Source organism: Canis lupus, chromosome 1, assembly GCF_048164855.1.
Source record: "Canis lupus baileyi chromosome 1, mCanLup2.hap1, whole genome shotgun sequence".
Taxonomy (NCBI): Eukaryota; Metazoa; Chordata; class Mammalia; order Carnivora; family Canidae; genus Canis; species Canis lupus.
This window is the reverse complement of record NC_132838.1, coordinates 48,983,449-49,009,189: the sequence shown is the minus strand read 5'-3', so window position 1 is coordinate 49,009,189 and position 25,741 is coordinate 48,983,449. Positions and strand designations below refer to the sequence as shown.

Sequence of the window (25,741 nt, the reverse complement as noted above, 5' to 3'; positions counted from 1 at the left end):
AGTCTTAACACCAAATATTTTACAACTAGGAATATATCACTTTACTTTAGAAAAAATTTTCAGAGCATTTACCTTCTGTTGGAAATTTCTTGGCTCGTTCCTCAAAGAACCATTCTCCAGTTTTTATTTTCACATTTCTGTAAAACAAGCAGAAAGGGAGCCTCAGATAGAGACGTGGTTGGTGCTGTATTTAGCTCATAAGAGGTAGGTACATAGTATCCCATAAGATTAGTCTTGCAAGGGTTCTCAGTGTTCAAATTTCTGGCCCCATCCCCTACTTTACAGACCTCCTATACAGGTTAAGTGATCCAACCAGTTAGCAGCAAAGCTGAGAGTCTCTGCTTGGGTCCATTTTACCCTATATGTAACAGGTACATGCAATGTATACATACTAACATAGGTGTGTGACCAACATATAGTATGTACATAAGTGTTTTCTGAATAAATTTATAAGGATAGACAGAATTACCATCAAAATGATCAATTAATTATGTTTATGGCAGTAAATAATGGCAGGAAGGATAGTCAACAAAAAACCCGATGCTGTCTATTTAGCTAGGGGGAGATCATCCCTAGGATATGTTAAGGTTAGTTTGTGTTAACCACAAGGTTTACTAAGAGCTAACAGACTAGCTGAGAAGTTTCCTGAAAGGACCTGAAGTGTGCTTCATGGAGATCCAGGACCTGGGTCCAAAGTGGACCACCTGAGAAATGACCTCTTCATGCAGCAGCTACTAGGGCTCATCTGCATCCCTGCATCTCCTCCAGGCTTGGTCATGTGAGGAACAGGGCCCTTTGCTCATTGCTGGAAGCCAAATCCCAAAATACCTTGTGCTCTTGACAATTCCCAAATTTCTGGAGAAACCACCCTCAATTTCAAAAACCTTGGAAATGTAGAATTGTTGACATCCATCAGGACGTAAAAAAAAAAAATAAACACGCAGGTGTTACAAGTTATTCACACCCTTAAAATAATGTGCCACAAAACTTGCCAATTCCCGGACGTTGAGACTTTAAGAAAAACTAAAACTTTATAAATTCTTGTCTATAAAGTATTCATCAAAATAAGTTCTCCATGAGGTTATTTTAGGCTATATATAAACTCAAATGCAGTTTTCTTAATTAATGCTTACAACTGCTGTAAATGTAAGTCAATTCACAAATATATGTTCAACTACCCGTTTTTAAAAGAAATATCCTCTTTATCTATGCAGCTCTAGTAACTGTTAGAAGACATCAACCAGCTTCTCCCCTTCATCTGATGAGAAACTGCTGTGTTCGACAATGAGTAAATAAATTGTGATTCCCAATGCTTAGTGACTAGAACAAGGGAAAAATACACAGGGCATTAATATATTGTGATAACAGAATTTTGATAACCAGTCGCTGCCATTCAGAGCCAAAATATATAAAATATTCAACTGTGATATGTCTGTAGAGAGACAGGGAAATTTTGCACCATAAAATCGAAAATCTAATCTACTAAATCAACACAAAACACTTTGGGAACTCAGCTCCTAGGAAGCTTCCCTCTGGCATGTGAAGGCAAATGGGATGAAAGCTCAGGCCAAGTGTGGAGAGATGAATGGGGCGGGCGGTGAATTCACACTCCTTGGAAGGGAGCACACCTGCACACCTGCCTGTGGGCAACTCTTCCATCTTTACCTGCAGGACAAGAGCTAACCGTGAGACAAGGAGAGTTGAGGAGCCAAATCAGAAGTGGAAGCAGGAGACCTCCATCTTTTTTTTTTTTAATAAATTAATTTTTTATTGGTGTTCAATTTACCAACATACAGAATAACACCCAGTGCTCATCCCGTCAAGTGACCCCTCAGTGCCCGTCACCCACTCACCCCCACCCCCCAGGAGACCTCCATCTAATAAATGAACTCCACTTCTGGACTTTTCTGCTGGTGGTAAGTGACCTTTTCGGCCAATCTACCCGGTCACACTCTGCAGCCTGTTACTCTTGGGACTAAAAGCATCCACGTATCAGACAGGGCTGGGGATGGGGCAGGGCTCGGACTTGAAGGAGGTCAGAGCTGAGAATCCAGCAGTGAGTCAAACCACAATCCCCTATGGCCAGCCAAGGCCAGCCTAAGCAATGATTCGCAAATACCCTTCATGATGCTCCCTGTCCACACCAATCCCAAGATGTAAAAAGGGGACCATTTGTTGCTCTTATCGTCTAAGAGGCGAGCAGACCTTGCAACAGCGAACCCATACATCTCTGTCCTTGTCAGGGCCAACACAGGGTAGACTGACTCACAGCAACCAGAGGAAGTGTGTATTATTTCTCCCAGATGTTTGATCAAAATCTGGCTATGAAAGCTTCCTGGAACATTTTTCTGAGCTCAGCAATAGGCTAATGCTTTTACATTCCTCAGAATCAAGACTTCTTTAAAACTTGCTCAATCAATTGACAAATACATCTCAAAGGCAAAAGCCTAGGGTTGGTGGAGACAACAGAAGCCACAGTACTACGAGAGCTGAAGCTGGCGTCTGACCTTGCCCCTGACTCTGCATGAGGACCACTGGCATAAATGCCAAGCACATGGTGCAGAGCCAGCTCTAACTACCCTTCTGGAGATTCCAGCGTCCATTTCCATAGCCTTGAACTCTGCTAACACCGTCATTTCATCAGCAAACAAGAAATAACTGTTGAAAAGCACTTGGCAAATTCCAGTATACAAACGTTCTATGATACAATGAATGGATGACCCGAACAGAAAGATCGTTTGACCTGTTACTATCAGCAAGTAGTGAGCCAAACAGGCCTGTTGGAAAGCAGTTTTATTTTGCATCTAAATTACTTGCATCTGCAGATGATTAACTGTCCCATCCACGCTTAATATTCTTCAAAAAGTCAGCACGATGTCCCAAGAGTTGCTTAATGTATTTTCCACCACGCAATGGACAAGAAGAGGTGGAAAATTGGTCTGCAGAGTCAGGATTTTGGGAATGTCTACAGAAGCACATTTCCCTGGGCAGATCTGCTCTCCACCCAATGTCCTGATGGCCAGGACGCCTCAGGAGGGCCCTGGTGGCTCATCAGACGAATAAGCTGCAAAAAGTCCATATGAAGAAGCCAAATACTGTAAAACTGAGCAACCTCACTGCTTTGTGCTAGCTTGTCCACCTGTTTGGTAATTCCCAGCTGAAGTAGTCTTGTGCAACCATACAGTTGAATTTTTTTTTCTTTATTTCAAGTAATCTCACGTCTAAGATAGTTTTTAGTTACAAAGCAAAACAGTGAGTTTTTTTTTTCTGCTAGCTCTGTTGATCTGCTTTTTACAGGAAAAAAAAAAGACTGATTACAGTGATTAAATCCTAGGTAACTTGGGGAGGACTCAGAGAATCAAGATGAAGATAAGGAAATGATTGTATCAAGCTGCTACCACCACTTCTTGCAAAACATTAGTAACCCTCCCTCTCACTTGACCTCAGAGAGAAGACAGGAGCCCCCTGTCATACTCAGTCCTGTATTCACATCCCCCAAGTATGCCTAGGGCACATGGTAGGGGCCAGCGAAGACATGTGGATTGGTGAATGAAGAAAAATTCTCAGCTCTGTGGGAACACCCTGAGATCCGAAGAGATAAGCTGGGATCCTGCGGGCAGTGTGCATGGTCTAATGTGTGTCGGCCTCTCTAAGCACATGCGGCAGGGGCCACAGACTCAGGCACCAGGTGTAAATGATGGAAGCAAGCTGGGTGTGAGACAATAAGGTCAGGTGGGGACTGTCATGAGCTGGAGAACCTGTGGCTCATTTTAAGGCATTAAAATGATCAATGTTAGACTTCATGCAGGCCAAACACAAAAGGCCCGTGGGCTATCTGCAGCCTGTTGGTCACAAGTTTGTGATTCTTGGTTTGTGACATCAGTTAACTTAGTCGACAAGAGTGAGAAAAATCCCACTGTAGCTGGACAGAGCTGCACTTGAGGCCTTGACAAGAAAAATCGGGTTAGATGTTGTGTATCACCCTATCTTCCCCAGAGATCTAAGAAGGGCCCACCACCACCAACAGAGCCACAGGAAGGGGAGAAACAAAGAAGACATACTCATTGGTAATTGTTCAACCTGAAGACACAACCGAGAACTTCTGACAACACAATGCCACCCGGCAGGAGAAAGAGTCCCAACAACTTCTCAGAGCACACAACAGTGGGAAAACCAGGGCACATTCCAGAAAGCACTTAGGCTTCAAAAACATTTAAGACCTGCTTCTAGGAGAAGGAGACCAGAAGATAGAAGGAGAAACCAGGCTGATGCCAAGAGACATCAAACTAGAACAATCTCTCTTAAAAAAAAAAAAAAAGATTTTATTTATTTATACATGAGACACACAGAGAAGCAGAGACATAGGCAGAGGGAGAAGCAGGCTCCCTGTAGGGAGCCCGATACTGGACTTGATCCCAGGACCCCCAGATCACAACCTGAGCTGAAGGTAGATGCTCAACCACTGAGCCACCCAGGTACCTTAACATCAGACTAGAACAAAGACAAATCTAGGAAACTAAGAACACAAAAGCAGAGCAAACTGTTTACCAACAAGCAGGAGCAGAATTGAGAGCCTGGAAAGCTGAACTGGTGATGCTGACTCAGTAGACGTGCTTTTCCAGAACATGAAAAGAAAAAGACATTAGATGTTGGAGGAACAGAGAACAAAGCCAACCTACATATTAAAAGTTACTCCCCCCCCAAAAAAAAATAAATAAATAAAAGTTACTTCCCAAGAAGCAAGGGCAAGTGGCATAAGAGATGATCAGAGTAATCATACCCAACTGAAAAAAATGTTACTGAGGCAAAAACCAAGCAAACCTTCACCTCACACCCATTAGAGTGGCTACTATGAAAAACAAAACCAAACAAAGCAACCTAAAAATAGTAAGTGTTGATGAAGATGTGAAGAAACAGGACCCTTATGCACTGTTGGTAGGATTATAAAATGGTACAGCTATTATGGGAAATAGTATTAAAAAAATTAAACATGTAAGTACCCTACGAACCAGTAATTCCACTCCTGGGTGTATCTCCAAAAGAAATGAAAGTAGAGACTCCTAGAGATGCTTGTACACCTGCATTCACAGCAGCACCATTCATAAAAGCTAAAAGGTAAAAGCAAACCCAAGTGTCCATCAACAAATGAACAAAATGTGACATATACACACTATGGAATATGCACCTTGGAATATAAAGTCTTATAAAGGATGGAAACTTGCAATAAGCTACAACACGGATGAAGCTTGAGGATATTCGATGAGTGAAATGAGCCAGTCATAAAAAGACAAACACTGTATGATTCTACTTATATGTGCACCTAGAACCTGCAAATTCATAGAGAAAGAAAATAGAATGCTGGTTTCCAGTAGGAGAAAGAAATAGGGAGTCTTTGTTTAATGGCTATAAAGTTTTAGGGCTTTTTGCTTTTTTTTTAAGATTTTATTTATTTATTCATGAGAGACAGAGAGAGAGAGAGAGAGAGAGGCAGAAACACAGGCAGAGGGAGAAGCAGGCTCCATGAAGGGAGCTCAATGCTGGACCCGATTACGGCTTTTTGCTTTTAAGAGTTGATAGGGCTTTTAAAAATTTAAATTCAACTAGTTAACATATAGTATATTATTAGTTTCAGAGGTAGAGTTCAGTGATTCATCAGTCTTACATAATACCTAATGATCATTCCATCCATGTCCTCCTTAATGCCCATCACCCAGTTACAAAGTTTCAGTTTTGTGAGATGGAAAAGTTCTGGAGATGGATGGTGGTGATGGTTGCACAAAGATGTGAACAGACTTAGTACCACTAAACTGTAGATTGAAAAATAGCTAAGATATTAAGTTTCATGTTATATATATTTTACCACAATTAAAAATATTTTAATCTTTTAAAAGATTTATTTATTATTTGAGAGACGTGGGGTGCTCAGTGGGGAGGGGCAGAGGGAAAGAGAAAGAAAGTCTCAAGCAGACTCCACACTGAGCACAGAGCCCCATACAGGGCCAATCCCATGACCATGAGATCATGACCTGAGAAGAAGCTGGATACTTAACCAACTGTACCACCCAGGTGCCCTTAAAAAAATACATATATATATATATTTTAACTATATATATATATGTGTGTATATATATATATATATATATACACACACACACACTATATATATAAATATAAAACTATAAAACTATATATAGTTTTTTTAAACAACCAAATCCAAGGGATAGGCAGCTCAAAGGAACTTTATTCCATAAAAATAACATAGAGGAGCTCATACCCAGACATGGATGAGAAACTGGTTTTAATTATAAGTACACAGAAAAAAAAACACACAATGTTTGTAACACATAAAAACCAGATGATCAATAAAGAAATAAAAATAAAAATAGCTTCGGATGTCTCTGTCATACTAAATTCCAAAAGACAATAAGAACACATTTCTGGAGCTTTGAGATGAAAAGGATGGGACCTAAGATTTTAAAACCCAGTGAAGTCATAGCTCATGATGGAAGGCTACAGAGGGCAACCTCAAATCTGCAATGACTCAGATCATATGCCACCCACATGCTCTTCTAGGGCAAAAAATCCTTCAAGAGGCACTTCAGTTGATTGAAAAATGAATCAAAATAAAGAACTTGCAAATTGGGAAATCCTGGTCTCAAAAGATTAGCAATGAGTGCTTGAATGTGTTAAAACTTAGAGTTGGCTTAATAATTGTAAATATAATTATAAAACCATGCAGGTGACAAAAATAATTATTGAGAGAGATATCACAGGACATAAATGTAATAATTTATAATAATGTAAATATTTCAAAATGACATGAATAGCATTTATAAAACATTTGTCTCTATGAATTTCTGTCTCTACTCTGGGTACCTCCTGTAAATAGAATCATACATTTTTCCTTCTGGCTTCACTTATCATAATATTTGTAAAGTTTATCTGTGTTTTAGCATGTATTAAAATTTCATTCTTTTTTTGTAGTTGAATAATATTCCATAACACGTATATACGACATTGTTTATCCATTCATCCATTGATGGACACTGGTTACTTCCACCTTGTGACTATTATGAATAATAATGCTGCTATGATCACTGGCTTATTATTTAATATTTGAAAGCTACAGGGTTGTTGTCAAAACCAACATTAAGGGGTGGCTGGGTGGTTCAGTTAATTAAGTATCCAACTCTTGATTTTGGTTCAGGCCACAGTCTCAGGGTCCTGGGACTGAGTCCCACATCTAGCTCCATGCTCAGCATGGAATCTGCTTGGGATTCTCTCTCTTTCTCCCTCTCCTACTCATGCTTTCTCTAAAATAAATAAACAAGTCTTTTTTTTTTTTAAAACCCCAGCATTAATATTTTCATTTTGTTATTTCAGGTAGCAGAAGGTTTTACAATATACTAGCTCTTAAGAAAATTTTAAAATGCTGACAGATCCTATTTTTAAATTTTGAGTAGGCTTCAGGCCCAGTGTGGAGCTTGAGCTCATGATCCTGAGATTGAGAGTCACATGCTCTACTGATTGGCCCCAGGATCTATCAGCATTTATTTTTATTTTATATTATTTTTTTATTTTATATTATTTATTTTATTTATTTATTTTTTTAAGATCTTATTTATTCACGAGACACAGAAAGAGAGAGGCAGAGACATATGCAGAGGGAGAAGCAGGCTCCACCCTGGGAGCCCAATACAGGACTCGATCCAGGCATTCCAGGATCATGCCCTGAACCAAAGGCAGACACCCAACTGCTGAGCCACCCAGGTGTCCCTCTATCAGCATTTATAAGAAGATTCATATTTTAAATACTCACATTTCCGCAAACTGAAAATTAACCCAGATGCATTTAACATGTAAGATTATATGTTACATAGGAGGTTATGTGCATCATACCTCCTTTTCCAAGCATAAGGCAACATAAATTTATGCCCCTAGATTATGGAGGTTTACACACAAAGTAACCATTTCAGAGGTGGCAAAATCTAGGTTAGTCTTTGAGGATTCTGTTCAAGGTAACAGCTTCACTGCCTTGTTGGCAAGTTTTTATAATTATAAAAGTGGAAGGAATAACTGATTTCTTATCCAATGACTTCATTTCTGTAGTTATAAAAGTACTGTTCATACGGATAGCAAAGCACATAAAATTAGGCAGACATCTCTTTCCTTCTAAAGAAGCAGTTTTGCTAATTTATTTTCTTTCTTTTTTTTTTTTTTTTTTTAGATTTTATTTATTTATTCATGAGAAACACAGAGAAAAAGAGGCAGGGACAGAGGCAGAGGGAGAAGCAGGCTCCATGCCCGATGTGGGACTCGATCCCCGGACCATGGGATCACATCCTGAGCTGAAGACAGATGCTCAACCACTGAGCCACCCAGGTGTCGCAGCTTTGGTAAACTTAATGATTTTTTTTAAAGAAATTAAGTTTGAATCTGACAAAGATATCACAACACCTAATTCCATCATCACCAAAGCATCTCAAAAACAGGATTTCAGAAGAGTGTAACATACTGAGGCCAGCTTTAACATTAGCTAGAAATCCATGGGCAACTTTCTTTGAATGAAAATATCGATTCTAAACTATCTGCAGTGAGGGAACAGTACAGAGTTGAATCACCTAAAACCCCTAAATTCACACATGACTTCTCTTTGTCATCAGAATGCATTTTGGTCTGCTCTATGGACATGGGTATGCTATTGTGGAAATTCCTATGAAAACATGACTTCAAAGGAACTACATGCCTGTCTGGGATCCCTATATCTTCCAGAACCCTTAACTCTAGCTCACAGTTAACCAAAGCAGGACCTCACCACCTCACACAAGGCGCCAGCCCAGGAAAGCAGCCTCCTCGTGCTGACCTTCCCTACAGGGCAAAAGTTTCAGCTGAGCTGAGTGCAGTGACAGTGTCAAGTATGAACAAGAGAATTAATGCTACAGAAGGCTTATTTATCTCCGAGAAAGGTTTTAACAGCCAAGGCCTGTGTAACTAATCAAGTACTCATCACAGAAGAAATTTCAGCTTCAACAAAAGGAATGATATTCAAATTATTGTGAAAGCATTCCCTTTAGTAAGTACAAAATAACCTTTTCAAAAATAAACTTTTTCCCAAAATGTTCTATACATCTCCACTTTTTTACTATATGTTTTAGTAGCACAAGGCTTCAAAGAATATTAAATGTTCATTATTCCCATTTGGCCAATGGATTAAAAAAGAATATCATGATCCTTCATACAATTATTATCTTTCATATTCCTACAGAAAGCAAAGTACATATACCTCATGAAATAGCCAAGCTATACCGTGAGGACCAAAACAGATGCCATCGCTAGGTGACAACTAAGAAGAGAAAAACTTTATTTCAAAGACCAAAAGGCTTTTCCCTTGTAAAATTGGTTTTTAGTGGCTAATCTCTTGAAAACATGCAGATGTATAACTATGTGAAATATTTGACTCAATATAGTCAACTCGTGTATACTTTTTCATGTGAAGCACATGAACACAGTCACTATCAATAATGTTAAAAAATCAGATTAGAAAAAAAGTCAGGTTTTGAAATAGAAGATAGGCAGCAAAGACATGTCACTTTGACCTTGGCACCAAGCTAAAATCCTTCCTCGCCAGCTCTCCTATACCATACCCAGCATTCACTTGGGTTTCAACATTTCGCGGAGTTAGAACTTTTAGTCATTTAAAGAGCAGAAGTATTTACAACAATGACTGCAAATTATTCCATTCTCATACATTAACTATTTGCCTTGGTGGATATGAAATGGGGATTCAGTATTTTACCAAAACATGGGATTAGGAAAATGCTGGGACTATCGGTCTGAAATTTCAAAGATTATATTTTCCAAGCTCTGGGAAGTTTTACTTTAAGGAGAAAACAAAATTGCTATAAAACTTGTCTCATAATGTCACTTGATTTTTTTTTTAATTTTTATTTATTTATGATAGTCAGAGAGAGAGAGAGAGGCAGAGACACAGGCAGAGGGAGAAGCAGGCTCCATGCACCGGGAGCCCAATGTGGGACTTGATCCCGCGTCTCCAGGATCGCACCCTGGGCCAAAGGCAGGCGCCAAACCGCTGCGCCACCCAGGGATCCCTGTCACTTGATTTTCAACAAAAATTATTTCACACAAGGCGAAAGATACACCCTCCTGTAACAATAGCTTTGCATCTAAATCCTAATCTAAAATCTATTTGGGCAACAATAACAAAAAATCCCCTTTAATAAATTCCAAAATTTTATTTTAACCTTTACTGCTCTGTGCAATAATTCAAATCCCAACCAGAGAACTAAGAATGTGATAATAAATGCCGAGGTCTGTATATCAATCTGCAACCACTCAAGTTTCTCTCCATTAGCCTCAGGCCTAGTACATCCGAGACATGTGAGCAGCCCTGAAATCAACAGTACTGCCTCCCACTATATGAAACCCTAACTCTAAAATCTCTGTTCTAGAGATGCAAGTATAAAGTTTAGTCTCTTTGACATTTCATCATGGTTGTTACCTCGTGCCATTTCATCGTGGAAATTGTCAGTACGCTGCAGGGGGACGGGGGGCATTAAGCAAAGAAGCAAGGACGCATTTATACCTCTTTGTCTTCTTTCCTTCACCCAAATCACCCTCTTTTGATGGCTCCCGCTAAGGACGACATAGGGCCCCCCATGACTGGAAGCAACTTTCAACCAACTTTGTTCTTCCAAGTCCTTTTCAGTTTTTTTCTTTTTAAAATTTTATTTATTTATTCATGACAGAGTGAGAGAGAGAGAGAGAGAGAGAGAGAGAGAGAGAGAGAGGCAGAGACACAGGCCGAGGGAGAAGCAGGCTCCATGCAGGGAGCCCGACGTGGGACTCGATCCCAGGTCTCTAGGACCACACCGGCACTGAAGGTGGCGCTAAACCGCTGGGCCACCGGGGTTGCCCTTTTCTTAAAAAAATATTTTTAATTTCATTTAATTTTATTTTTAATTTATTTTTAATTTTTAATTTATTTTTATTTATTTTTTAATAATTATTTTTTATTGGTGTTCAATTTGCCAACATACAGAATAACACCCAGTGCTCATCCCGTCAAGTGCCCCCCTCAGTGCCCGTCACCCATTCACCCCCACCCCCCTCCCTCCTCCCCTTCTACCACCCCTAGTTCGTTTCCCAGAGTTAGGAGAGAAGAAATGGGTAGGAAATATCAGAAAGGGAGACAGAACATAAAGACTCTTTATTTTTTTATATTTTTTTATGTCTTTGTTTTCTGAGGTCTTTCTGCTGCTTCTCTTTTGCTCTCAATTTCTTTTTGCCTCCAGCCTTATCACTTCTTGCCCCTTTCACTGTAAAGAGTTTCCTGGGGATAGGTGGCCTTCACCTTCCCTGCCCCTGGGTCCTCCCTGTGGAACACTGGCATACTCTGGTACTGCTTTCTTTTGGGGAAGCACCTATGCTCACACCCCGTTTCCTATGAGTTCGAGATCCAAGGTCTTCTGAGTGGCTTTTCTCCCCACAGGTGGGAGAGGGCAGAGATCTAGAAGGGGTGGGATTCAGAAGACCAGGGCTCTAGTCTAACTGACTCGCTGGCCTCAGGCTAACTACTTTATGCCTTAGCCTCTTGTTTCTCACCTGTAAAATTAGGATAATAATTGTAGCTGCCCCATAAGACTTTATTTTATTTATTTTTTTAGATTTTTATTTATTTATGAGAGACACAGACAGAGAGCCCGATGTGGGCCCCGATCCCAGGACCCCAGGATCACCACCTGAGCCAAAGACTGATGCTCAACCACTGAGCCACCCAGATGCCCCCCCCCCCCGCATAAGACTGTTTCGTTAAGGTTTAGATCCCCAAGCTGTATCCTCCTTCCCCAACTGATGCCTGTCTCCCTCTCTTCCTGACTCTTCGAGAAATACTCCAAACACACATGCTTGAAAGTCACCTAGAACCAGGTCAGCCCTCCCTCCTCTGAGTTCCCAAGGACTCTTAGCAGCTCCAAGAGGAAATGTGCCTTGAAGCAGAAACCTCATAGGTCTCCTGGAACCTTGACACAACCCCGAGGCCAGGACGTTCCACAGGCCTTTTGCTCTGATTGCTCTGTCAATGGGTTTTGCTTTTTTAAAATTGCTATCTTACAGCTTCCCCTTTCCTGACTTAGAAAACCTCCTTCCCTCTTCCTGGTCCCACGATGGATCCACTTCTTCCCAAGGACTGGATCTGAGGCTGACAAAGCTACAGAGAGAGGAAAGCCAGAGAGGCCCACCCCTCATCCAGGACTCACTCAGTTATGATTGTCAAATATTCTAAAGTTTAACCAGCCTTTTCTCTAGGATGGGGGAGGCCAGGGTGGACCAAACCAGACAGGGAACAGAGGCTGCAAAGAAAGGGGAGAGGGAATATGTGTTGTTATAAATTATTGCCTTCTGTCCCCATACAATTTCCTGAAGCAATTTACTCCTTAATGCAATTATCTTTGGTATTTTGAAAAGCATCCTTATTTCAAAACAAGGAAGTTGGGATTTTAGAAATCACACTGTGTGTACTTGGAGGGTAGAGTTACAATAGCCAGGGCACGATGCCCTCTTGCGTTGCCTTCCTGGGAGACTGCCTCAGCCTCACCCGTCCTCCTGTTGTGATTTTTAGCTTACAATAAACTATTAGAAGAAAAAAAAAATGCCAAGCATTTAACCCCTTACCAGGCAATGTTTACTATTAGAGTTCGAATACAGTTGATTGAAAGGAAGGAAGAAAAGCTGAAGACCTTTCTAGACATTATTTGGAATTGTTATCTCCTCTCTCAAGAGCCCTGGTGGTGGTGCAGCTCTTAGCAGCTCCCTGTCTTTCCTTCTCAAGGGATTGAGCATGGAGCTCTTAAAGAAGAAAAAAAAGAAAAAAGAAAAGAGAAGAGAAGAGAAGAGAAGAGAAGAGAAGAGAAGAGAAGAGAAGAGAAAAAGAAGAAGAAGAAGAAGAAGAAGAAGAAGAAGAAGAAGAAGAAAAAGAAAAAGAAAAAGAAAAAGAAAAAGAAAAAGAAAAAGAAAAAGAAAAAGAAAAAGAAAAAGAAAAAGAAAAAGAAAAAGAAAAAGAAAAAGAAAAAGAAAAAAAGAAAAAGAAAAAGAAAAAGAAAAAGAAAAAGAAAAAGAAAAAAAGAAAGAAAAAGAAAAAAGCAAAGCCTGAAGGACAAAGCCTCAACCAACCAAAGGGACGTGAGTTAGCTCTGAAGTCAGCGTGACTTGGCATGCTGCCGTGGAAATAGAAGGTGTGCTGTTCAGGAGCAAAGAAATCTGGTTGAACAACTTCACTTCTCCTTGGATGAAGGATTGAAATTAGGCCTTGCAAAGGAGCAGGAAATCTGAGGACTTTAATGTCAGGAGCCCAAAAAACACAACTCTCCCAATTCAGGGGGAGAGGAAGCCCAGCCAGTGGACCCGCACCACGTGAGTGGCTCTCGGGATCTCTGTCCAAGGGCACTCAGACATCTGCAGCAACACTTAGAAGCTGTTTTCAAATCCCAAAGTCTCTGACTATTCTCCTAGACTCACACCAGACGAACATTCCTCCCTTCCCCTAAGTTCTGCAGTGCCCTTGTGCACGCTGTCCCCAACAAACAGAAACACCTGCTCTTGTGTTTTCAAGAAATCCATGACCAGCACATCCTTGCGTTGGAAAGTGGGAGCCCAAGCCAAACATGCTGTTTATCATTTTTGAAATGGGTAGTTCAATATATCAATTCCATGTTATAAATTGTTTTAAAAAACATCACAACACCAAATGATTGAAATATGTGAAGATTCAGTCCAGCACTGATAGAGAGCACACTCATTTCTTTATCCAAGTATTCAGTGCAAGTCAGCTTACCTCTTTCCAAGCAGCCTTACGTAAAGCTGCATGGGATGATGTGGCATAGGAGGACCCTGAATGTACCTCCTCCCACCGACACCAAATCTGCAGCCTCATATGGAGAAACTCCCTCTGAAGAACTGAAAACCACTGAACTGCCCTTCCACAAGGAATGATGGAAGACCACACCCAGATGGGCAGGAGAGGCAGAGACATGGTCTTGCCAGAAGCCCCCTGGCCCCCCAGCATGGAGACCCAGAACAGGAAGGGATTTCACAAGTACAGTTTCTCCCAGAGGAGTGAAGGGTTTATGCCCCATGCCAGGCACCCCAACCCTTGGGACCTGCACCAGAGAGATGTGCCCCCCAAAAGTCTGGCTTAGAACAACGGGACTTATGTCCAAGGAGCATGTGGTCTCACTCACGTGGAGACCCGGGACAAAAGCAATCTAGACTCTTGAGCCTAGATGAAAAGCATCTAGACTCTGCACGAAGGACATTCATTTGCTAATCTTAAGGCATCTGCCAGAGGGGTGGGGGACAGGTGGGACTCTCTCCAGAGATGAGCACCATTTCTGCAGTCTCCCTCTATCCTACTGGCATGGGCAGGCACACAGAGACATGGAACCCTCCTGCTGCCTTGCTAGGGCCAGTGGGGTGAGTGGTCCATGATATTTTCCCACTGCCTTGCTGAAGCTGGTGGGCATGTGCCTTCCCAGGAAGGCTGGAGGGTACAAGTGGTCACAGCATTGTCCCACCGCCTTGTTGCTGCTGACGGGATGCAGAGACAGCACTCTCCTGCAGCATCACCGAAGCCAGGGGCCGTGCACAGCCAAGGCATTCACCCACTGCCTTTCTAAAGCTGGTGGGCATGCCCCATCCCTGTACTCTCCAGCTGCATTGCAAAGCCAGCAGGTGCCTGCAGCCCAAACAGTGGACACCCATTGATCACCTAGCCCTGGTGGCCAGGGGGCTTGTGTTCCTGGGCCCCACAGGACTATAATAATTGCAAAGACAGTTCCTGGCAGGGTACAACCCCCAGGGTGCTGCACAGACAGTAGACAGAAGCACACCCCCAATCTCACCATGAAGAAGTCTTATTTACTTGTCCTGGAGCTTTTGCCTGAGGGACGGACTTCCTGCTTGCCACAAAACCAGAGATTATGAAGCTGTTTCCCAGGGAACACAGGCAGAGAGACAGCATCCTCGCACTCAGCCCTGGCCTTGCCTCAACTCTCCTCAATCTCCCAGGAAGGAGCTTATCCATTTGTCTAGAGCCCTTTATTTTGCAACCTTCACCCAAAGGACACCTCTGGACCTCCTAGTCTGGAGGCCAACAGAGTTTATGACTGTGGTCCCACAGGACTGTGTTTATTTGCATACTTTAAAAGCTGCTGCCTATGGGTCTAGCTTCCTATCGGCCTTAAACTACATTCTAACAGATCCTTCCCTTTGGAATATCCACAGGTCTTGGCACCCCAGCAGAGCCCTGTCAAGAATAAATCAGGCTAGGGATCCCTGGGTGGCTCAGTGGTTGAGCATCTGCCTTTGGCTCAGGGCATGATCCTGGGGTTCTGGAATCAAGTCTCACTTCAGGCTCCCTATGGGGAGCCTGCTTCTCTCTCTGCCCATGTCTCTGCCTCTCTCTGTGTGTCTTTCATGAATAAATAAATAAAATCTTTAAAAGAGAGAGAGAGAGATTAAATCAGGCTCCCTGGGCAATCGCAAAGGTTGGAAAGAGCTAGGGTGAGGTTGAATGACAAGGTTCATCACCCACACGAGGCCACTCCTTCAAGATGGGGAGACGTCGCTTTTTGGCCTAACATGTAGAAACAGAGAGAGTCAAGCAAAAATGAAGACACAGAGAAGTATGTTCCAAATGAAAAAAACAAGGTAAAATCTCAGAAAAATACCTTAATTTAACAGGGTAAGTAATCTAGCTGATAAAGAAATCAAAGTAATGGTCATAAAGATGCTGACCAGACTCAGGAGAAACTCAGATGAATGCACAGTGAGAACTTCAACAAAGAAATGGAACACGTCAGCAAGTGCCAAGCATTAGTCATAGAGCTGAAGCACACAATGGAGGGGATCCCCAGCAGACCAGATGAAGAAAAGCAGATCAGCCATCTGGAAGGCAGGGCAGTGGAGCTCACCCAAACAGAGCAGCATAAAGGAAAAAAAGAAGTCAAAAAAAGAGAAGAAGGAGGAAGAGGAGGAGAAGGAAGAGTAGGAAGAGTAGGAGGAGTAGGAGGACTAGGAGGAGGAGAAGGAGAAGAAGAAGAAGGAGGAGGAGGAGGAGGAGGAGGAGGAGGAGGAGGAGGAGGAGGAGAAGAAGAAGAAGAAGAAGAAGAAGAAGAAGAAGAAGAAGAAGAAGAAGAAAAGAAGAAGAAGAAAAAGAAGAAGAAGAAGAGAAGAAGAAGAAGAAGACGATGACGACGACGACGACGACGGCGGCGGCGGCGACAGCCTCACAGGCCAATGGGACAACATCAAGTGGAATGACATTCACCTTACAAGGGCCAGGAGGAGAAGAGAGAGAGAAAGGAGCAGAAAGTTATTTGACAAAATAAAATAATGGCTGAAAAGTGCCCTCACCTAGGAAGAGAAACAGACAGCCAGGTCCAGGAAGCCCAGAGAATTCCAAGTAAGATGAACCCAAAGAGATCACACCAAGCACATTCTAATTAAATGTCAAAAGCTAAAGATAAAAAGAGAATTTTAAAAGCAACAAGAGAAAAACAACTTGCTACATACAAGGGAACCCCATAAGATAATCAGCAGATTTTTCATCAGAAATTTGCAGCCAAAGGGGAGTGGGATGATGAATCCAAAGTGCTGAACAGAAAAAAGCTGCCAACCAAGAATACTCTACCCAACAAGGTTATCATTCAGAACTGAAGTACAAATCAGGAGGATGGTAACAAGATCTATGTGCTGATCACTTTGCAATATATACAAATATCAAGTCATTATACTGTACCCCTGAGGCCAATATAATGACATATGTCGATTATACTTCAATGAAATATTTTTTAAATAAATAATGCAGGGCACCTGAGTGGCTGAGTCAGTTAAGTGTCTGACTTCTAATTTCAGTTCTGATCATGATCTCAGGGTCCTGGGATCGAGCTCCACATGGGACTCTCCACTATGCTTGGGATTCTCTCTCTCTTTCTCTCTCCCTCTTCCACTGCCTCTCCCCCTACTCATGCTCAATAAATAAATAATCTTTAAAAATAAGTAAATAGCTCTACACAGGATCACTCTAATATTCCTTATGTTGACATTCTCTGAATGAGATAAATTAAGCTCTAAGAGAACTTAGGCACCAGTTACGAAATCCAAATGAATCTTAACTTCTGGGTTAGCCTGTCCTTAGCCATTACAAACAAATATTTTTTAAATTAAAAAAAACTTTTTATGTGATAAAATGTATTATTTTTTTAAAAAAGATTTTATTTATTTAATCATGAGAGACACAGAGAGAAAGAGAGGCAGAGGCACAGGCAGAGGGAGAAGCAGGCTCCATGCAGGGAGCCCAACATGGGACTCAGTCTCGGGTTCCCAGGATTACACCCTGGGCCGAAGGTGGTACTAAACTGCTGAGCTGCCCAGGCTGTCCAAAACGTATTATTTTTTTTAAAGTTCTATCTTAAAAAAAAAAAAGTTCTATATTTACTTATTCACTTGACAGAGAGAGAGAGAGAGAGAGCATGAGCAGGGGAAGCAGCAGAGGAAGATGGAGAAGCAGGGTCCCCACTAAGCAGAGAGCCTGACAGGGGACACTATCCCAGGACCCTGGGATCATTACCTGAGCCGAAGGCAGATGCTTAATCAACTGAGCCACCCAGGTGCCCTAACATTTATTTCTAAATCACTATAGCTTCCAAGTCTAGAAAGGGAGCTTCATATTAAGCCCTCTGCCAACAATCATCACTCGAATTTGAGAAGTGACAGCTCTCTTTGTCAGCAGTTTGTGGGGGACCATCTCTGAGGCTCGAGTCCATGGGAGGAATCTTACCTGTCCTCAAAGCACACAGTACACTTCCAGGCACGGGTCTTCCTCAGGAACACTCGGCACTCAGAACACACACGGTGGCTGCAGCCCTGGCACACGGCCCCGCGGTTCAGCAGGAGCCCCAGCTCCTGGTGGCAGCGTGCACAGGAGTTCTCTCTGTACTCCTGGCTCACGCTCTTTGCTCCTTTCCACCGGAGATGCTGCAGGTGTGTTTTCAGTTTCCTGTGGCCCAAAGAGTCAGATAATAAGATATGACTACATGGAAGGGCAGACCCCAGACATGCTCCTACATGGCAAAGGCCCCAACACCAACACCATAGCATAAGAATAAAGAAGGGGCTTTGGCATCCAACACTCCTGGGTAAAACATGGATGGCTGTGTGACTATGGATCTCATGCAATCTCTCCAGAAGGGGGCTCCGAGATTTTTCTCCACTGTGAAACAGAGATGGAAAAAAGCCTACCTCCCAGGGATGCTGGGAGGATTAAATGGCAAAGCCTAAAAAGTGTCTGGCATTGAGAAGTTAGCCACCAGTTTTGTTCTAGGCTCATCCCTCCATGCCCAAAGAGCATCATAAGGGTTAGCAAGAACAGAGAGAGGACAAAACACATGCAGAAAATGCCATCAGTTTTAATATAGAAGGCATGGAAATATCTATAATGATATGCACACCTGCTGCTGTCGTTAAGTCTCAGTAAAATTATTTAACTAATGCTACGTTTTTGCTACTGGATTTTTTTTTTTAATGGGTGGTCAGTTCACTTCCAGTCCCTATTTCCCTGAGACAATACCCCAAGTGCCAGGGGACCTTACACTGGACCCCAAAGAGGTGTTATTAACCAGAATACTCTTTTTTGAAACATCTCTGCTAGCTACTTTATAAGAGAGAAGCCAGTCTTGAGATGCAAGTTTATGTTCATTCAACTTACAGGATTTGTTCTAGTCAGTTCCCTCTGGAAAAAAATTTCCTTACCACAGTGTCCATATTACTTTGTTTCTATTCAAAATCATGCTTCTAAATCACTGAAAGGCCTCCAATCATCAAAGACAATCCATTTTGTTCAGTGTATTATTTTTTTTAGTGGAAGAAAGTATAAGTGCATTTAGAGAGCTTTGGAATGACAGGAGAAGACAGAAAAAACACTGTAGGGGCGCCTGGGGGGGCTCAGTTGGTTAAGCATCTGCCTTCAGCTCAGGTCGTGATCCCGGGGTCCTGAGATCGAGACCCGTTGTGGGCCCTGCTCAGTGGGGAGCCTTCCTCTCCCTCTCCCTCTGCTCCTTCCCCTGCTTGTGCTCCTCTCTCCTGCTCGCTTACTCTCTTCTCAAGTAAATAAATAAAATCTCAAAAAAAAGGAAAAGAAATCACTGTATCTTTCAGATAACCCACAAATTTCTCTCATTCCTCAAGCATTTGGTTGCCCCAAATTTTATTTTATATGTATTTTTTCTCGACAGACTCTGAAAGAGTTTTGTCATTAAAACAAAATCAAAAAGCCTATTCCATGTACTTATTTTTCAAACATCTATAAACGAGGCATCGCCATTTATAAAGGTGAAACTTGACCGCTAACATCAGCAGTTTTGATCCGGTCTAGCCCTGCTTTATTAAGTGTAAACTATTATCAAATAGCGCATGGCATGTGGCTTCCAGACAGACAAGGAAAGAAACTTCCTATTGACAGATCGGTCAGAGAACAGGCTGAGCAGGTTCATATTTTATGCTCCCCCTGCCCTCAAAGCCAACTTGGAAGCAAAAGCACACAAAGGAAAAGACAGGAACGGATTGCAGTGGACCTGCTATTTCTACATTGCTTTCTTGGCTTTTCTGTGGGTCTTTGGTGACCCTCCCCCCCACAAAAAAAAAAAAAAAAAAAAACAATTGAGGCAACCTATCACTGGAGGTCTTTCCCTTGTGAAGTATAGTAGAAGCCTAAAAATCTTCCTTTTCTTTCTTTTTTTTTTTTTAAGTATTTTTATTTATTTATTCATGAGAGACACACAGAGAGAGAAGCAGAGACAGAGGCAGAGGGAGAAGCAGGCTCCCTGGGAGGGAGCCCAATGTGGGACTTCAACCCGGGACCCCAGGATCACAGCCTGAGCCACCCAGGTGCCCCTGAAAATCTTCCTTTGAATTAGTCCCACAAAGTAGCAAAGGGACAAGCAGCAGACAACAAACTTAGCACCAAAAGGCATTATTTTAAGTGAACGACAAAGCAGCCTCCCTTTTCCCTAATGTGGGGAGCTGAGTTATAGGGCAGGGCTACCTGGCCCCCACCCCTCACAGGGCCACTTGCAGAGGGGACGCCAGGACACCCAGTGGTCAGCAAGCAGCAGTGAGCAAGCAGGTGGCAGCAAGCCAGGTGGCAGCGGGCTGCAAGGAGGCAAAGCCCAACCCCAGAGCCAGGCACCCGTGTGGATGACAACTTACCGGATCCTTTCCTCCTCGATGTTTTGAACCGCCTGGTCTCGGTACAGGACCTGGAGGATGACCTCACGTTCCAATTCCTGGAGGGAATTCAGACTGACTTCCCGAGCCATTCCTTCTCTCGTGTGTAGACCCGAGTTGAGGGTCACTCCATGACCTGGACCACGCACCCCTGTGCTATGGGTGAGCTCAGAGTGTCCAGGAGCAGCCCTGTGTGCTTGAAAGCGCTCCTTCTCCTATTTCATTGGCAACTGTTTGGCTCGTGGCTCTTTTTTTCCTTTTTAACTGCGTCACACTCCCCAGGAGAAGAAAGTCCCAAGAGGCTGTCCGTCAGCTGGACTTGTGGCTCCCAGAGTCTCATGCCACCCAGGGGATCCTTTCCACTGGGCCCTACTGCTGCCTCTGATGGCTGTCTAAGACAAAAGCATATCTTTTTTCTGAGGTTTTTGCCAGAGAGGGTTATAAATCAGGCATGGCTCCAAGCAGATAATTTCTGCAAAGCAGAAGTGGGCCCCAATCTGAGGGAATTTACAAATGGCAGTTAGAAGAGTATTGAGGATATTTAGAAGCTAACTTTCCCCTCCAGTGCTTTCGGGTCAGCAGCAGTGGTAATTAAAAGCCCAGCCAGTTCAATGCCTGTAGGAAAGACAACAATGAAATGGCATCATTTTCCTGACTTGTGTATGTTGGCAGCATTACTTCAGAACACACAAAATGTTCCACATGGACCTTTGCACCTTCTGCCATCGTGATAATGTACGATTTTAAATTTTATTAAATTGGCCTTCTCATGTTTCTAAAAGCCACAAACTTCTAAACTTGAACTCTTCTAAAATGAATCCAGTATCTCCAGTGATTAGAGGCACAAAGGTCCATGTTTAACGCCCATCGTCCTAATTGAAAACACATTAAGAGAACTCAATGTGCTCAATGCTTAGCTATCAGTTTTACAATTCATTTCAAAACTCAAAAGAAATTTAATCAGTTGGGGATGTCTGAAGGATCATCTTACAAGCTCTATCAATTATTTATGGTTTTTAATGGTTTTCAAGGATGTCTTCTGCATGGGGTCTTGTTTCTGTTTAATGCTGGTTGAAAGGTTCTTCATCCATTCTCCCTGCTTTTGTCCTCCCTCCCCCCCCCCATTGGTGACATTGGGCTCACATAACCTTCAATTTGCTCCTCCCCCCAACCAAGAAGATGGTGTTGAATTTATAAAACACTGGCTAGATGCATATCAATGAAATACAGAAAGTGTAGATCAAAGCAATATACTTTCTGTAATGCCATTTTGTTATCAAATGGACATGAATTCTTTAGTAATAAGATTTCCTTTCAATGCTTTATTTTTTTTTTCCTTTCAATGCTTTAGAAGCTAAACTTTTGTTGGGCTTCAACAGAAATCCACATTATATTCATTTATGATCCATAACAAATCATTAAATAAGAGGTTAATAGAGCCCTAAGCGATCATTTTCATTAAGCAGAGATTCTTAAACTTTTTTTTTCTTAATCTTTGGTAGTCTGGTGAAGCCTGTGTATTTAAATGCATAAAATAAAATACATTTAATTACAAAGGAAATCATATACCAAAACGTTTTAATATAGTAATATATATATATGTTCACTGAAGCATGATCTAGCAGTGATCTAACAACTACTATAGTTTCAAAGTAGTTATTATAAATAACATCTTGAGATAGCTGTAACATGCATTGTGGTATGAAAATATGTGTGATTTCCATTAGTGATTTCTATTAGTTAACCAGTCCTGCTAGTTCTACTGTGGTTTGATGCCTATATTCATAATGGAAAGAAATGCTAAATTTTAGTTAGAGGTAGACAAAGATCTAATCTTTTTCCCCATCCAAGTTCACAGCCCTATCAACTAAGGATTCAAGGCTTAAGGGATTCTAGATTTGTCAGTTCCTCTATTGTGGGACAAAGTTAAAATGCATGGCTCACCCAACTGCACAGGTTGCATGAATAGAAGAACAGAAAGACACAGAGCTCTGAAAGGGGCACTCTTGGCCTGTAGGCTTCAGGGAAGTACTCACCTGTGCCTGCCCTCAAAAGGCTTCCTATCTAGAAGGTGGCACAAAGCAACAGGATGCCGGCCTTTGGCCCAGGCTGGCTGATAATCACTATATGACTTGTGCAAAGCCTTGACTTGTCTTGGTCCCCAGTTTCTGGATGAACAGATGGAACTCACAGATCTTAGTTCCCAAGGCTCTGAGTCTCTGGAAAAGAGGATAGCAATACAGAATAACGTATAATCAAGTAATAAGTGGTAAGGTGCAAATTGGCCAACATGTCATCAACTTTATGAGCTTATTTCTTCTAAACCTGCCCCTTGGATCTTCTTTCTTCTTATTTATTACTGGACCGAGAACGATCCAGTTGGTCTGATTCTCAAATATTTGAAATGAAGATTTTTGCACTTGGCTCAAAACACAAGATTTGTATGCACTGAGCTTTCTTTTGATGTGGTTTTTGCACTCTGCCCTCTGGTTCTGGTCATGCAGTATGAGGTTGGAAATGATGGAAATGACGTTAATAAGCGGACTCATTGGGGGAATCCCAGCACAGGCAAATGTTCACTCATTCAGGTAGCTGGGTTTTACAGAAATACAGGATTCAATTATTACGTAAAATCAAATCCATGGCTGTGGGCTTCCAGTAGAAAGGGCCATTTTCAAGGATGAGAGGGAGTTCATCCTCCCCTCGGTGGCCATTCGCTCCTACTTACAGAAAAGTAAAATTCAGTTTGTTTCTCAGATCCATCCATCCATCCATCCAGTAAACATTTTTTGAGCACCTTCTAAGCGCTATTCAAGTGCTTAGAGTACATGACTTGATTGGTGATTTACACTCTATCCCATGTATAACAAGACTATAATGTTGCTTACAATAAAAGCACATGAAGGACAATTAAAGTCAGCAGTCAGTGTGGAAATGGGAAATCATTCTACCAGGAACCTGCAGCGAAACAGTCACTGTACTTGAGCATTGGATGTATTTCTGACTGTCCTAGTAGCCAAGGCAAAACCAAACAAAATGAAACAAAACAAAACAAAAAATCAAGGTGATGTATATCATTCTGATAAATCAAAGGAAGATGAGAAGGACCTCCTCGAGATGTAAGGGGTATAGACTAAGAAAACAATTAGTCAAGCTGTGGTTCAGCAGAAGAAGCAAAATTGTGCTTGAGGTATCATTATTAAATTGATCTTAAATTAAAGCTAAGAAGCTAGCATCAAATCATAATTCATTAAAAGCATTTCAAACAGAGATCAAAACATGGTGCTTTCTAGTATTACAAGGCAACACTGGCACAAAGCACTGAAAACAAGAGGATAGTTGTTTAGTATCCATTCCCCTGTGTTTTTTATTCTTGACTTTCAGAAATTTGATTCTAGCTTCTGTAAACCTTCAGTCATCCAAGCACTTGGTTAATATTTACAAGTAAAGCCTTCTATTGTTAGATGGAAATGTACTTTTTCCTTTAACCTGCAGGATCTGTCTCCAGATCCTCTGTAAACAAGGGGTGACTTTTGGAAATGATGCCATCGGTACTGCAGAGAGCATCACATCATGGTCATAAATTGAGACTGTTCATAGGGCATCACTTTAGGATCTTTCACAGCAAGATTTAACAGAAACCCAGACAGATGTTTTCTCTTTGGTTTCTAGCATTCTCCTAGTATCCCACCTGGCTTGGAGGTTTGGATATTCCATTTACCATGCTTAAGCCACAGCTGCTTCATCTCCTTGGGACTTGCCCAGGATTGTCATGAGGGCAGTACCACACTTACATCTTTAGCAATTTGTGGGGTGCTTTTGGTTGTCACAGTGACAAAGAACTGTCTTGCATCCCCATGCAAATGTTGACTATCTTACCAGATAATTCAATTATGAAAAAATTATAATTACCTGATAAAATGTAACTCTTATAACAACACAAGGTATATTTTGCAGGATTTTAATATACTCTGATTTTTCCAGAATGCAACTCTTGTGTAGATTGAAGGAAAACTGTACTTTGTTTCTTTTAGAGCTTTAACAAGAGCTGTTTATCATTTCAGAAAGTTGCATTACCAAAAGCACCATTGTTTGTAGTATCTGAATGACTCCTTCCACATACGGGTAACAATCTGCATTTATAAATGTCATATTGGATGTGACTCTATTTACACACACATCTGACAACTTCACTGGGTCTTCTAATGTAGTTTACATATCCAAGTACCCATTACATGGTAATTATAAGTATATAATTTATAAAGTCCTCTATTTTTCCTTTTATTGTGGTAATTGTATTGTACTAGTAATAGCGTGTAGGTAAGTTATAGTATACATGAATTCTGTTTCTGGATAGGAAAAGGTGAAATACAATATATTGCTTATAATGAAGGACCACTGAGTTTCATAGCTTTAAGGGGAGCCCAGGTGGCTCAGTCGGTTAGGCTTCTAACCCTTGATCTCAGGGTTGTGAGTTCAAGCCCCACGTTGGACTCTGCTGGGCATGGAGCCTACTTAAAAAAAGTTTTCATAGAAGATCTTCATTAGAAGGGAAGATCCAATAATTTGTAAGACCACTTACAAATTAAGCTATGTAAGTCTCTTGTTCATGTTTCAACACATTATTGGGTTTGTAGGAGAATGGGATTTGGGAAATAGAGAGGGGTTGGTGGTTGTTTTTTTGTGTTTTTGGTTTGGGGGCTCCAGTTTACAAATCTGCATAAGTAATTTCACGTCTGATTTCCAGGCTGCAATTGAGAGGTCAAGGTTCTCCTTCCAATGCAAAATATTTGAATTATTTCAGCTGCATTTTTTCAATCCTCTTCAACGGAAGTTCTGGGGCTCTTTTTGTACTTTATCCCAGTTAGGCTGGCATTTGAATTCTTAGGCATTTTGTATCAACTGCCAACTTGGGAGAGTCCACTGTGTGATCCATCTTGCAAATCACTCAAAAATGCTTCACTGAAACTGTTCTTAGCTCCTCGTCTGGTTATCCAAGACAAAGTGCCCCCAGACCCCTGGCAACAATTTACTTATTTTTAATTTTTTAAGGTTTTATTGTTGTTGTTTAGTGAACTTCCTAGTCAATAGGGTGGCAGATGGAGTCAGTAAGCAGCACAGGCCCATGGTAAACACCAAGAAAATCAGAATTTCAACCACCTCCTGGCATTAGCAGGGTGAGGTATACCTTTACAGATTCCATTTCTAGTCACCTAGTAGAAATCATGTTGGAATAGGTTTCATATTCTTTGAAACATGGATGAAACAAATATACCTCTGCCATGGATGTTTTGATTGTTGATGTTTTGAAGTAGAACACGGAAACAAAGAATTACATGAAATCTATGAAAATCAGTTTGCATGTTCCTTGCACTGTTACATATTATTGTGTAGGATGATAGTAAGAGTAAGATGAGATAATAACATCTGAAACCCTCACAAA

At 41.6% G+C, this 25,741-nt stretch overlaps 1 protein-coding gene across 7 annotated transcripts in view; it reads right to left on the bottom strand.

Annotated features, from left to right (window-relative positions):
• Window positions 1-25,741, bottom strand: part of SYTL3 (synaptotagmin like 3) — a 93,424-nt gene that overhangs the window by 56,807 nt on the left and 10,876 nt on the right. For all 7 annotated transcript variants that reach the window (XM_072829432.1, XM_072829417.1, XM_072829429.1 and 4 more), the window contains 4 exons: window positions 22,335-22,517; window positions 20,281-20,913; window positions 17,855-18,073; window positions 73-137 (listed from right to left, as the gene is read on the bottom strand). In XM_072829432.1, coding sequence (XP_072685533.1) covers window positions 73-137; window positions 17,855-18,073; window positions 20,281-20,390 — 394 coding nt within the window. In that variant the 5' untranslated portion in view covers window positions 20,391-20,913; window positions 22,335-22,517. The remainder of the gene's footprint in view (window positions 1-72; window positions 138-17,854; window positions 18,074-20,280; window positions 20,914-22,334; window positions 22,518-25,741) is intronic.